General features: G+C 45.2%; 1 protein-coding gene across 1 annotated transcript in view; it reads right to left on the reverse strand.

The window, feature by feature from the left end:
• The window catches only part of bsnb (bassoon (presynaptic cytomatrix protein) b), a 53,997-nt gene that overhangs the window by 32,938 nt on the left and 6,363 nt on the right, over positions 1-14,696 (reverse strand). Inside the window, exon 3 of the mRNA XM_086117408.1 lies at positions 484-1,263. Within this exon, the coding sequence (XP_085973534.1) occupies positions 484-1,263 (780 nt within the window). The remainder of the gene's footprint in view (positions 1-483; positions 1,264-14,696) is intronic.

Genomic DNA, 14,696 nt, shown 5'->3' on the forward strand with positions numbered 1-14,696 from the left:
CACAGCGTACACTAATGAATTCCACCTCTGAGTTTTAGAGAAGTGTTATTTTTTTCACAATTGCCTGTACGTTATACTTTGTACATTTCATCTGATTGCTTCAATCTTACCAAATACCAAACCAAATTTGTTAAAAAAAACTGAACGTCTCTCTCACACATCCTGAAACATTAATCAGCAAATTCCACAAAAGACCCTATGATGGAGCACGAAAACCAGCCAAAGCCGAAGCAAAGGGAGGTGAAAATCAGCGATTGATGGCATTTTACGGCACCTGAAGCCAAATGCTTCGTCATCCACACAGGAATTTGGACATTTTCTCACTGACGACAGACAGCCACAAATCCATAACCACAGGACCCTCTGGGCAAGGATATGACATAGCATTTCTGAAGGAAACCTATCTACTGATCATGAAATAGAAAAAAAAAACAATCTGCAGTATGCTGCTCTAAATGCACACTAGCCGTTTCAGGACCTTACCTCGACTAGGTGTGGAGTGGGGTTGAATCCGCACTTGTTGCACACTTTGGAGTGGCACTGGGTACAGGTGTTATAGTTGGGTTGTTCACTTGCGTTGCCGAGGTTAAGGGCCGTCTTGCAAAGAGGACAACAAGCTTTGGGTTTGGAGTAATCTGAAGACGCAGATTGCTGCTGAGGAGGAGGTCGAGACCCTTGTTGTGCAGATGGAGGTCCTGAGTGTTTAGGTGTCCCAGGTCCTTGACCTTGAGGTACACCTGGTTTAGGAGCCTGTTTTGGGGGTGGTTGTTGGGGCTGAGTGGTCTCAGATATCAGTGTACTGGCTTGGTTAAGTAGAGAAGCACCAAAGCCAAACAATTTCCCAAAGGTCTGCTCAGGAGGTGGAGGCTGTCGTGAAGGAGAGCTGCCTGCGCTGCGCGTCTGGTCCTGGCGGGGGTGGTGGGGTTGGTGGGCAGGCGAGTTTCGGGACAAATCGGGCTGGGATGGTGCTTTGGCCATGCCAGGGAGAGGCACTGCCCCCGGAGGCAACCTTGTCGGTGGCTGACCTGGGCCAGCTGGACCAGTCTGTTTCGAAGGGCCTGAAGTGGGATGTGTCTGTGCTGGCCGAGTCTGAGGAGTTGTCTGCATCTGAGGGGCAGGCTGAGAAGAAGCGTCAGATTTGGGTTCTGGTTTGGCAGCGTGGGAAGGAGAGTTTATCTGTTGTTGACTCTTGGATCGTGGTGTGGTCATATCCATCCCCAACGCTCTCTGCATCTGACAGTTCAGGCATAGCCACTCCTGCACCTGAAATAAACACGGGCAAGTAAATAAGCAGGACGTGATGTATTCTGTCGACTATCCAAAGAGACAACTGTGCAAGTGTTGGACCCAACACGAACACAGGCATTCTCCAAACGTACTGGACAGTGACTCTATGTTGTTCAAAATGATATCCACCCAGCCATAAAAAGGTCAGCAGCAGTTTCGATTTTCAATTGGCCTCTTTTCTTTTTACACGTATACGCATGAATCGTTCTCAACATTATGACTGTAAAAATGCACACGAGCCAACATAAGAGCAGTATCACAATGATGCCCGTTAAATATAATGATGCTCAAATTGTGATCGTCACAGATGCGGGGACTGTAATCAATTCACAGTCAATTTATGATTGTGGTTGTAGTTTGGCAGTTACAATTGTGTAAAACTGTGTTGCAGCATGCTGAGAACGGATGCCATCATTTTGGCTCGACATCCCAGAGTTGAATTTGATGCAGTTTGGACACATTGGAAACAAATCATCTCAAAATATATTGATGATATTGGAGGTGACGGAGAAGATCGCCATCACTATTCTAAATTATACTGTAAAATGGGGTTTTAAATCACAGGGAATCAAAAAAAATAATGAGTCAGCCTTTTCGAGATCTCTTGATGTGACATGCACGTACAAGCTTTCTTCCCTCGCCTTCATCCAATGCTGGCAGGGACAGGCTCTAACACTCTCTGAAGGGGAAACATTTTGTATGGAAGAGCACTGAATTCAATAAGGAATCATGTTAAGTATCTAATTGAAAAAGGATTTAAGTTACCCTTTGCCTTCGGGTGGGAATTTACTGGCAAACAGCATTTAACCAGAAACAAACGTGCAGGACATAAATTTGACAAGCAAAATGATTTTTGAGGAGCTGTCTCAGTAGAACCATGGTGGCCGTGGATTTGGTCATCTTCCTTGAGCCTTTTTCTGTAGCTCATCCCTTTGTGCCGTTTTCAACATTTCATCTCGCTATGTGATGTCTTCCTCATTAAAATCGTTCCACCCATTCTGTTCTTCTATTCTTCTGCTGTGGCCATTTCCTTTACATCTATGCTGCAGAAACTTCGCACTTGTTGCTTGGTTGCGTCGAGGCACATAATAAGGTGAGAGTCAGAAAAAGGCCCTCCTCCGCCTGATGGCACATGGCCACGTAATAATTGCCATCCCGGTAGTTTGACAGCTGCCTCACCATTGTAGCCAGCCACCTTAGCGTTAGGGTCAATACGTGTTGTATCCCTTGATCTGATAAGGGACCATATTAGGTAACTCGGGTGTTCAAAATGGACACCGAGCCAGTTGAATCACACTTACGTTTAGTTACCTTGTGGTTTAAATTCTGCATTTCTAAATATTGTAATGAGTGCCCTATAAAAAAAGTTAATGCCTCATAAATATTGTCAGTAAATGTTTCACAGATCTCCACTCTGTGACTTGAAATATCCATCCATCCATTTTCGAATCGTTTATCCTCACGAGGGTCGGGGGGGGCGTGCTGGAGCCTATCCTAGCTGTCATCGGGCAGTAGGAGGGGTACACCCTGAACTGGTTTGCAAGCCAATCGCAGGGCACACATAGACAAACAACCATTCACGCTCACAATCACACCTAGGGACAATTTAGACAGAGAGGAATGTGGGAGGAAACCCACGCAGGTACGGGGAGAACATGCAAACATCACACAGGAAGGTCTCGAAGCCGGACTCAAACCCTGCATTTCTGCACTATAAGGCAGATATGCTAACCCAGGGGTGCCCAAACCTTTTGGATCGAAGATCTACTTTTCGATCAACTAACCTCCCGGGATCTACCCTTACCGGCATGCGCGCGCGCACACACACACGCGTGCACACACACACACACGCACACGCACGCCATGATGAGAAACAGCCTGAAACTGAGGCATGCGACGCACTTTTGCAGCCTGTTAACTACCGTAGCTCACACGTACCGTTTTAAAGTGCTTCCCTGGGCCCTCCTAGATTCCTATTCTTTGCTCGAGCCCTCGGTGAATTGTACACGAAGCAAACTGAATGAGAATAATGATGATAAAAGATAGAGCGCAACAGTTCTGATCATAAGCTGCAATTGCAGACTGCTGAGAGCTAACAACTTCCGGTGACGTAATCATGCGCCACCGCAAATTCAAGATTTACCTGCTTTATTTTATTTTTTCAATATTTCTTTTGTGAAAATGAGACTGATAAGATGATTAGGGTGCAGTGTACATTAACACCCTCTCCGTGAGCCGTCACCTTACCGTGGTGGAGGGGTTTGTGTGTCCCAATGATCCTAGGAGCTAAGTTGTCTGGGGCTTTATGCCCCTGGCAGGGTCACCCATGGCAAACAGGTCCTAGGTGAGGGACCAGACAAAGCACGGCTCACAAAGCCCCTTATGATAGATAAAATCGATGGCACTCAGTTTCCCTTGCCCGGACGCGGGTCACCGGGGCCCCCCTCTGGAGCCAGGCCTGGAGGTGGGGCTCGTTGGCAAGCGCCTGGTGGCCGGGCCTACACCCATGGGGCCCGGCCGGGCTCAGCCCGAAGAGGCAACGTGGGTCCCCCTTCTCATGGTCTCACCACCCGTGGGAGGGGTCAAAGGGGTCGGGTGCAATGCGAGCTGGGCGGCAGCCAAAGGCGGGGACCCTGGCGGTCCGATCCTCGGCTGCAGAAGCTAGCTCTTGGGACATGGAATGTCACCTCTCTGGCAGGGAAGGAGCCCGAGCTGGTGTGTGAGGTAGAGAAGTTCCGACTGGATATAGTCGGACTTGCCTCCACACACAGCCTGGGTTCTGGTACCAGTTCTCTCGAGAGGGGTTGGACTCTCTTCCACTCTGGAGTTGCTCAAGGTGAGAGGCGCAGAGCAGGTGTGGGCATACTCATTGCCCCCCGGCTCAGTGCCTGTACATTGGGGTTCACACCGGTAGACGAGAGGGTTGCTTCCCTCCGCCTTCGGGTGGGGGGACGGGTCCTGACTGTTGTTTGTGCATATGCACCAAACGGCAGCTCAGCATACCCACCCTTTTTGGAGTCCTTGGAGGGTGTGCTGGAGAGTACTCCTGCTGGGGACTCCCTTGTTCTGCTGGGGGACTTCAATGCTCACGTGGGCAATGACAGTGAGACCTGGAGGGGCGTGATTGGGAGGAACGGCCCCCCCGATCAGAACTCGAGTGGTGTTTTGTTATTGGACTTCTGTGCTCGTCACGGACTGTCCATAATGAACACCTTGTTCAAACATAAGGGTGTCCATATGTGCACTTGGCACCAGGACACCCTGGGCCGTAGTTCGATGATCGACCTTGTGGTTGTATCATCGGATTTGCGGCCGCATGTTTTGGACACTCGGGTGAAGAGAGGGGCGGAGCTGTCAACTGATCACCACCTGGTGGTGAGTAGGCTCCGATGGTGGGGGAAGATGCCGGTCCGTCCTGGCAGACCCAAACGTATTGTGAGGGTTTGTTGGGAGCGTCTGGCGGAATCCCCTGTCAGAAGGAGTTTCAACTCCCACCTCCGACAGAGCTTTTCCCATGTTCCGGGGGAGACGGGGGACATTGAGTCCGAGTGGACCATGTTCCGTGCCTCTATTGTTGAGGCGGCCAATCTGAGTTGTGGCCGTAAGGTGGTTGGTGCCTGTCGTGGCGGCAACCCTCGTACTCGCTGGTGGACACCAGCAGTAAGGGATGCCGTCAAGCTGAAGAAGGAGTCCTATCGAGCCTTTATGGCCTGTGGGACCCCAGAGGCAGCTGACGGGTATCGACTGGCCAAGCGGAACGCAGCTTCGGTGGTCGCCGAGGCAAAAACCCGAGCGTGGGAAGAGTTCGGTGAGGCCATGGAAGCCGACTTCCGGACGGCTTCGAGGAAATTCTGGTCCACCATCCGACGTCTCAGGAGGGGGAAGCAGTGCACCACTAACACTGTGTACAGTGGGGATGGGGCACTGCTGACTTCGACTCAGGACGTTGTGAACCGGTGGGCAGTGTACTTCGAAGACCTCCTCAACTCCACCAACACGTCTTCCTTGGAGGAAGCAGAGTCTGAGGACCCTGAGGTGGGCTCTCCTATCTCTGTGGTTGAAGTCACCGATGTGGTTAAAAAGCTCCTCGGTGGCAGGGCCCCAGGGGTGGATGAGATCCGCCCGGAGTTCCTCAAGGCTCTGGATGTTGTGGGGCTGTCCTGGTTGACACGCCTCTGCAACATCGCGTGGTCAACGGGGAGAGTGCCTCTGGATTGGCAGACCGGGGTGGTAGTCCCTCTTTTTAAAAAGGGGGACCGGAGGGTGTGTTCCAACTACAGAGGGATCACACTCCTCAGCCTCCCTGGTAAGGTCTATTCAGGGGTGCTGGAGAGGAGGGTCCGTCAGGAAGTCGAGCCTCAGATTGAGGAGGAGCAGTGTGGTTTTCGTCCCGGCCGTGGAACAGTGGACCAGCTCTACACCCTTAGCAGGGTCCTCGAGGGTATGTGGGAATTCGCCCAACCAGTCTACATGTGTTTTGTGGACTTGGAGAAGGCGTTTGACCGTGTCCCTCGGGGAGTTCTGTGGGGGGTGCTTCGTGGGTATGGGGTACCGAACCCCCTGATACGGGCTATTCGGTCACTATACCACCGATGTCAGAGTTTGGTTCGCATTGCCGGCAGTAAGTCGGAATCGTTTCCAGTGAGGGTAGGACTCCGCCAAGGCTGCCCTTTGTCGCCGATTCTGTTCATAATCTTTATGGACAGAATTTCTAGGCGCAGCCGAAGCGTTGAGGGCGTCCGTTTTGGTGGCCTCAGTATTGCATCCCTGCTTTTTGCAGATGATGTGCTGCTGTTGGCTCCTTCAAACGGGGCTCTCCAACTCTCACTGGAGCGTTTCGCAGCCGAGTGTGAAGCGGTTGGGATGAAAATCAGCACCTCCAAATCTGAAACCATGGTCCTCAGTCGGAAAAGGGTGGAGTGCCCCCTCCGGGTCGGGGGAGAGATCTTGCCCCAAGTGGAGGAGTTTAAGTATCTTGGGGTCTTGTTCACGAGTGAGGGCAGGAGGGAGCGAGAGATCGACAGGCGGATCGGTGCAGCGTCTGCTGTGATGCGGACGTTGTATCGGTCTGTCGTGGTGAAGAAGGAGCTGAGCCAAAGGGCGAAGCTCTCAATTTACCGGTCGATCTACGTTCCAACCCTCATCTATGGTCACGAGCTATGGGTCGTGACCGAAAGAACGAGATCCCGGATACAAGCGGCCGAAATGAGTTTTCTCCGCAGGGTGTCCGGGCTCTCCCTTAGAGATAAGGTGAGAAGCTCGGTCATCCGGGAGGAGCTCAGAGTCGAGCCGCTTCTCCTCCACATCGAGAGGAGCCAGATGAGGTGGCTTGGGCATCTGATTCGGATGCCTCCTGAACGCCTCCCTGGTGAGGTGTTCCGGGCATGTCCCACCGGGAGGAGACCCCGAGGAAGACCCAGGACACGCTGGAGTGACTATGTCACCCAGCTGGCCTGGGAACGCCTCGGGATCCCCCGGGGAGAGCTGGAAGAAGTAGCTAGGGAGAGGGAAGTCTGGGCTTCCCTGCTAAAGCTGTTGCCCCCGCGACCCGGCCCCGGATAAGCGGTAGAAGATGGATGGATGGATGGATGTACATTAACACAAAAAAATATATTACTAACATGTACAAAGACACACAAATGGTTGTTTGTTTGTTTTTCTCCTCGACACTCCTCGGATCTACTTGGGACCTGTCTTAGATCTACCGGTAGATCAGGATCGACCTAATGGGCACCCCTGTAACCAGTCAACCACCGGAACACTGACTCAAAATAATACCTAAATAAATAAATACATAATACAAAGCACCTTGTCAATTTTTGACAGAGCAATCAAACATGGCAGTGAGTTTGATGCGCTTCTCTAGTGTTTTATAGGTCAGAAGAGTTTCTAATGAAAGACACTAAAATTCTGCTGATGGCAACTAATTGGAGGCAATGTAACAGAGCTTCTTTTTTCAATTTTGCCATTTGACTCGGTGTCTATTTTTAACCCACTCAGCCATTCAACCATTCACTCATGCTGTTTCCTCCTTTTCAGAAATAGTTATCCATTTAGAGTTCTGTTCTCAATTTGGGATAAACCCTCGAACAGCAACACAAATATAAAATAAAAATGTTGGGACTGACTCTCAAGCCACCGCGCTTCTCTAATCCTCATGAAACGTGATCCCTTCTGTCGACTCCTGGAAACTCGGAATCGACTAAAATGACATTTGCCACACTTGGGAGTGGAACTGTGTCAGGGGTACGAATCACTTGAGCGAACATAAAGTAAGGCTAATGGAATGAAGTCAATTGGAAAGGGGAATCGGGACGAAACAGCCAGGTGAGGAAAGACGTGCTTCTCAGCCACTGAAGTAATATGACGTGAGTGTACTATTTGAAATGCGATGAGGACTGGTATGTTCCAGTCATTCTCACTCAGACATTCAGTAAATCAGCAGAGACAGAGTAAGTCACACGCACAGCAGCATGGGAGCCCCTGTCTGGTCTCCTGCCAATCCTTAATACAAAGAGTGATGAGGTCACGGTTCTCTCTTGTCAGTCAACGGTGAAACTGTGAAGTCTGGGAAGCAATGTCGAAAGAATATGGAGCAACAAAACATCATCCAATCAGAGATTCACAAATGGAAAATCCTCTTTCTCTCATTTTCATTGTCTCTATTTTTCCTTTCCAAATGACAGTTGGGATAATCAAATAAGTTAAGCTCATTGGAGGGTGAAAAAAAACAAACAAAAAAAACGGACAAAGTATTGCGCAACAGGGACAGCAAGCAACTATTTATCACTTTCATCGTGGCTCTGCCCTCCTCTCCGCCTCATCTCTCCATTTCATTTCTCTCCGCGTCCCCCTTGTTATGAGGCAATCATGTGAATCTTTATGAAATCTGATCTCGAACAGAGAACAAAAACGAGCACTCTCTACACAACGGCTCTCTGTCCTCCTTCGCAGTCGCTTCTCTTTTACACGTCTGTCTTTTTTACTTTGCTATCGATATTTCTCTACCATATTTATATTTCTCGTACATTCCTCCTGAATTTCCCCCTGTAGCTTCATCTACATTTCTTTGGTACATGATAGCCCTTATTCAGATGTCATGTTTGATTGTTGCCAATTCTGTCACTGAATGAATGAACAGGATTGATGGAAAAAAATGCTAATCCAATTTCCCCGAAACTCTTTTAGTGTGGTCGCATTGCTCTTTTGTTTTTGTTAGATCTGAAAACAGCATCTGAATTCATCATAGAAAAAAAAAGACAGAAGAGTCTCCGGAGATGAACAATTTGATCCAAATAAGGAGTGTTTGGCTTCGTGGGTCTGTGAAAATAATGTCATTCAGGTTATAACCAACTGGAACAGCCTCCAACTTGAAGAAGTCAAGAGACAAGGTCACAGGTATCACGAGATTGCAATGCAATCAGAAGTCTTGTGATTCAATAGCCGATTAATCGCTTTCAAATTGGGCCAAAACACATTGATATTCTTCCTGACGCTTCCTTCCTCCCTGCCTGATTTTGCTGCGAAACTAAAAAGTCTGGATTTAGGTGTGAAAATGGGCACGGTGATGATGCAATATGTGTAGTAATGAAATGATTGAAGGGACAACCGGGGGGTTGCAAGGTTTGACTCAGCATACTGGAGAGTAGCACTGGGATTTGCTTATGGGATTCATTTTGCCCTATGTGCACACCCGCGCAATATCGAGAAATAGCTATTTCTGAAAAAGACCAAAAAAAATGCTCTCTCTGTATCATCAATTCCTATTGGCTCAATTCAGCATTCTGGCACACATAACTTACTTCTAGATATGAATGCACATGCAATGCAAAAATAAAGCCTATAAGGATATATAACAAAGCACATGTTTGATCGACAACCAACATTGTCAATTCACTGTCTAATCGTAATATGGTCATTGACACTAAATGTGAAAAATGGAGGGAAAAAATGCATAGATTCGCAACAAGTAATATGACATGTCAAAAAAAAATCTTGTTTGAAATGCCCCATCCAACTTGTTGTAGTATGAAGAAACTTTAAATGCAACAAGTTGGGGGAAAATAATTAAAACCGGTGTCCCAGATTTTCTTTCTGGCAATTTTCCTTGCAACGTATTTCAGTTTATGCAAAATTCAGACTGCAGAGTCTCACATGGATTCTTGACCCAGTTCACACTGTTTGTCCACTTGAAGCTACAGCTTGACATTTTCGGTAAATGTGCTTAACACTGACATTTACTACACTAAAATGGATAACATGTCCAGATCGTCAGAAATTATGAAGATATGCATTTTGAGGTTGCTATGAGATGATTCTCAGTAAATCAGAGTGGCAAGCTGAAAACATTTGTGACAAATAACCAAACTTATAATTATCTTTCAGTTTTAAATGTATTGTCTGCTGCTTGAACTAGCCACAGAAAGAGAAAGAAAAAGTGCTCCATAAACAGCTTTAATAGATCTGAAACTGAATATTAGAGCACACTTAGTAATCGGTAATCTATATTGTTCAAAGCAGAATACGATTGGGTCACATTGTGGATTGGAGACGCTGGAAGTTCAACATTTGAATGAATTTGAGGAAATTAGGCGCCCAAGTACCCTGAGGCACAAAGCTTAATTAAATAACATTTCTGAAATGCTTTGTGTGACTTCATTGCAATAACCACTTCGTTTCAAGTCACACACAGATTAATGTCAATTAAGTAAAAAAAAAAAAAAAAGACTGCAGTCTTCCAACAAGACCATCCACTTATGTCCAATGTGTATGGGATCACCTCATGAGAAGTAGACAGACACTTCTTAGAAGCAGTCATCAGGCTCTACAGTATTTGAACTGTCACCTGGCATGCAAGTTTTTGTAATTCCTATTAACTCCTGTCGCTTGTCTACGAAAGTTTTCTTTTTCTTTGAAAACGTACAAGGTTCATTTTATTAGATGCACCAAATTTGCTTCCGTTGTGCGTGTAGGCAGTTGCCGCCTACTTGATTATTTTCGTCATATAGGGAATCAATTGAACAGGAATAGGGAATCATGCTGCTAATGTTTATACAGCTTTTCTGCAATCTCTTTGTGTGAGGGCATTTCTTCAAACTTTTCCATCGCTTGTGGGATTGTTGGTAAAAAGAAAAACTACAAAAGGAGGCAGTTCCAAGACAACCTTCAAACGTTTTAAAAAGTCATGACTGCATGACTTGCTCAAAGCATGTTATAAATCTATTTTACAGAAAGTATGGGAGCCACTGCCATCACCCTCATGGGATATAACATCAAACGATTTGGGTTTTTAAGGCGGTTTGTCAACGATTGCTTAATATGAGTGTTCAAAAAGAAGATGAAAGCGTCACGTCAATGTAGGATAGCATGCATAGCAGGAAGACTCAATGTTTAAATGTATGATGATACATTTCTTTCTCATTCTGTCATTATTTGCCATCCATATATATACAGTATGTATATATATTTTTTTAAACGATGGTTCATTCTGTCTTTCCACTGCAGCACTTTAGACCCAAGCCACCATTGCGAGGTAGGAACTATTAATAGAAAGTGGACCAATTATGAAGCACATGGTTCCGTGTACTATAGTGGGGGGAAAATTTGTCATTGGGGACCTTCTGCACTACTTTATCTCTCTGAGTTTTGGTTTTCTATTGGGTTTTTTTTCACTCTCATTTCCTCTCAGGATTATGCTTCCCGTCTAAAATAATGACTAACCCTTCTAACCTGAATGCACCATCTTTCTCATAGCTGTGTGTGTGTGTGTATACAGGTATATATATATATATATATATATATATCTGTACATGCATATACAGTACTCTGTAAATATAGCTATGAGTCACACACACACACACACACACACACACACACACACACACACACACACACACACACACACATCTTCGTGTTATCTCCAGTCTCCAGTCACATCACTGACACTGTGACTAATATCCAAATATGGAATGTCTCTTGGTTACCAGCACTGGACTCGGCAGTGCAATCTTTCAGTAATTTGAAGGGAATACCTCTTCAGCACAGTTTGAGCACATATTGTCTTTGTAATCGAAATAAAGCATAAATATTTGGAAATGACAGTGGAGCCTCTGAGAAAACTTGTGGGCCAATCTCTTCCGAGATGCTATGTGGCTTACTTCTGATTTGTTTACATTTCAGTTTGATTTGAAGCAAATAACATCTATAGAAAGCTGGTGTACAAGTGGCGCTCCTTTATGGAAGCGTGTTCATGGCCACAGTAGCACAAAGAAAGCATCGTCGTGCAAGGCGCAGATATGCCTTCCACAACGAGGCGCGGTAGATCGCGCACTGTGCGAGGGGACGCAATCCGACCTGCGATACCTGACCGATGTGAGGTAACGCTCTGAAATGTGCAAGACATGTCGTACTAAATTGCATCAGCAAAAAAAACGAATAAAACCAATTCAAATGTTCTTGACTTATAGGCATTTCCCAGGTACTTCGGCTTCGTCTCACAATGTTAAAAAAAATCTGGTTGTTTAGTTGCCGAATCTTAAATGTGCATCGTTTGAATGTGACAGTGGTTGTTTGTCAAAACGTGATCTGCGATTGACTGCCCCGCCTCTTGCACAAATCAAGTGAGATAGGTTCCAGCTCACCTAAAGAGTGACCCTAAAGAGGACAGAATTGAAGAAAACGCATGGATGGATTTCATTTTGACTTTTCAAATGGATCTAATCTACAGTATCTGTTTCTAAATATTTTCGTCTTTAACACTGATCAGCGAAAATGTGGAGAGAATCAGTTTCATTGACAAACGATAAAGCTACAAAGACATGTTTCTGTGAGGGAAAAGTCAAATCCATTCTAAGTAGGTTAGGGTGGTAAATCTTCAGATCTCCAGAGGCAGGCCCGCTTTCACTCTGTGTTGCGCTCTCAGCATCTGACAAGCTCACCAAGGCTGAGCCATAACATCCACCTCCGCAGCCCCTCGATGCTGCCACATTCTCCTCCTCTGCCTGCCATGAGCTATTCTTTACTGTGTCCCTCGGCTGTGCTTCACGCATTTCTATCCACCGACTGCGCACCGCTACCCTTACTCGTACACGGAACGCAATCAACCTGCACCAAGGCTTGGACATTTGTCACCTGCAAAAGTCAGTGCGTGAACAACAGTGACAGCAGCAGACCTTGCATACAAACAGCGAAGTCAAAACGAGGTAATATGCGGTACGAGTAGGGATTTTATCATTTATATGACACCATTAATGAGTTTGTTTGGATCTATATCTTTCTCAAACCCTAATCTTTACATCACTGGAAGAATATCTATTCATAAATGTTTTTCAATTTAAAATGTTACTACGGTCAAACCCACCTCCGTTAAAATGTCTGCCTACATTAATAGCTTGAAACCCAACAACAACAACAACAACAATAATCATAATAATAATAATAACAAAAATAATAATACTGTAATCTAGATTTATTTTGTGTCTTTCAATTTACCCAAAAATACTTTAATAAGGGTGGTAAATGATGAGGAGAAGATCACTTTTGGCAATGGTGGAAGTCAAGAGTTAATCAGCTGGTCAAAGCTAGCGGCTCAACATTAAGTTAATGCTCAACTAAAAATGAAGAGTTGTTTCTGAAATAATAATGTATTTTTGGAAAAAAAATCAGGGTGTCACTGTCAAAAACACAATGCCGTGGCAAAGAATAAAGTAGTAGTTTGTGGTCGTAAAGCATGCACACCAGCATCCTTGCACTTGAGGTCATTTTTGAATTGTATTTCGATATTCTACAAAATATCTTGAAGTTTTGCTAAAATAAAATTCTTTTAAAATCGTTTTGCAATCAACAAATGGGTTTGAATAAGTGTGCTTTTCAGTAAATAGTTATAGTTATGTCCTACGGGGGGAATCAGTGACGACTGTATGTCAAAAATTGTACGTAAGAAGCGGCACAAAATGCACATGAATCCACCCAAATAATAAACCCACTCTGATGTCAACAAAGTCTGTCCTCAGACTTTTGCAATCACATTTATACAAAGCTGCAAACCCACATATTAGTCATTACAATTGCATACTGTAAATCCACAGTTGGAAAACTCAACCTTTCACACCTCGCATCAAGTATTTATTCAACCTGCAGCTGCTCTACAAGCCTTCAGGTCAGCTTAAGCGATGAGGCATCTCGGCTGTAATTTTCAGCATGAATCACCGGAGATGATGTGAAACTTTAAGACAGATGACACAGCCAAACTGGGCTCAGAGTCACAGTGAAGCATAGCCTAATTCAAATTAGGCAAGTGATTTATTTTCGGATGAAGGCAGAAGTCTTTCTCCTTTACCTGTTGACAGAAATGACACTTAAGATGCATTTCAATGATGGGGAGCTGCTTGGGAGCTGTTCACCGGGGGTATAAAAAAAAAAGCGCTTTATTTGGTCATAGCTCGGGACATCATTTGGGTGCTCATTAGTGTCTCTCAAGAAGGATAGAGGAAGCATTTCTGTGTTATATGACGTACACTATTTTTACATTGTAACATCGCCTAAGAACTAAGACACATGAGTCGACGACTGGATAATTAGAAGACGAACAGAGCTTGAAATATTTGCCCAGTCAGACTTAACAAATGAAGGTGGGCCGTGCTTCACTAAATAGTATACTATACATACAGTATATGCTACTGTATATGGTCAATCAATAGGCGGTAATAGCCATCACTGCCAACTTAATCCTCTTGACATTTTGTATAATGCTAGGCTTCTGAATGAAAAAAATTAATAAAATAAAACATGTCACAGACACGCTATAGCATCTTGTATAAAGACCTTCCCAGAAAAGAAGCTGCAAAAAGGGGACCGCTCCACATGTTGTTTCACGAAAACCGGTGTAATAGAGACAACCTAGTATGTGTTTCCTTTTAAAGCATCGTGAATGATGTCATTGTTCACGTGTGACGCAAACTGCCTCTTCCACCATCTGCTATGAGTGCAGAGTTGTTGCATATAGGAGAGTGTGCTTGCACAATAAAAGATGATTCATGTACACTATATACAGTAGCCTACGTATGAAAGAGCACTGGGGATATGATATGACGTAAAATGAAGCACAGAGGCATCCTGTAGTATGTTTCATTTGTCAGCATCGCTTCTGTCATGACACGGGATAACACAGATACTGTAACAGACACGGTGCTTTTGATTAATTCAAACAAAGATTCTAATGATAAAGTGCAACTTTTTCTTGCATCGTGGTCTTTGTGGTAATATGTGTATATGCTTGAAATCGACAGTGTCCGAGAACTGAGGGAAACATTTTTTCTAGCAATCAGGAAATGTGCTTTATTAGTCACACATATTGAGAGTGAAACAAAATACATCATGTGTATCTCTTTTTCCGTTTTATGACTAACTAG

The sequence above is a fragment of the Hippocampus guttulatus genome, chromosome 8, assembly GCF_054856545.1.
Source record: "Hippocampus guttulatus isolate MCC_2025c chromosome 8, RoL_Hgut_1.0, whole genome shotgun sequence".
NCBI classification, from domain to species: domain Eukaryota; kingdom Metazoa; phylum Chordata; class Actinopteri; order Syngnathiformes; family Syngnathidae; genus Hippocampus; species Hippocampus guttulatus.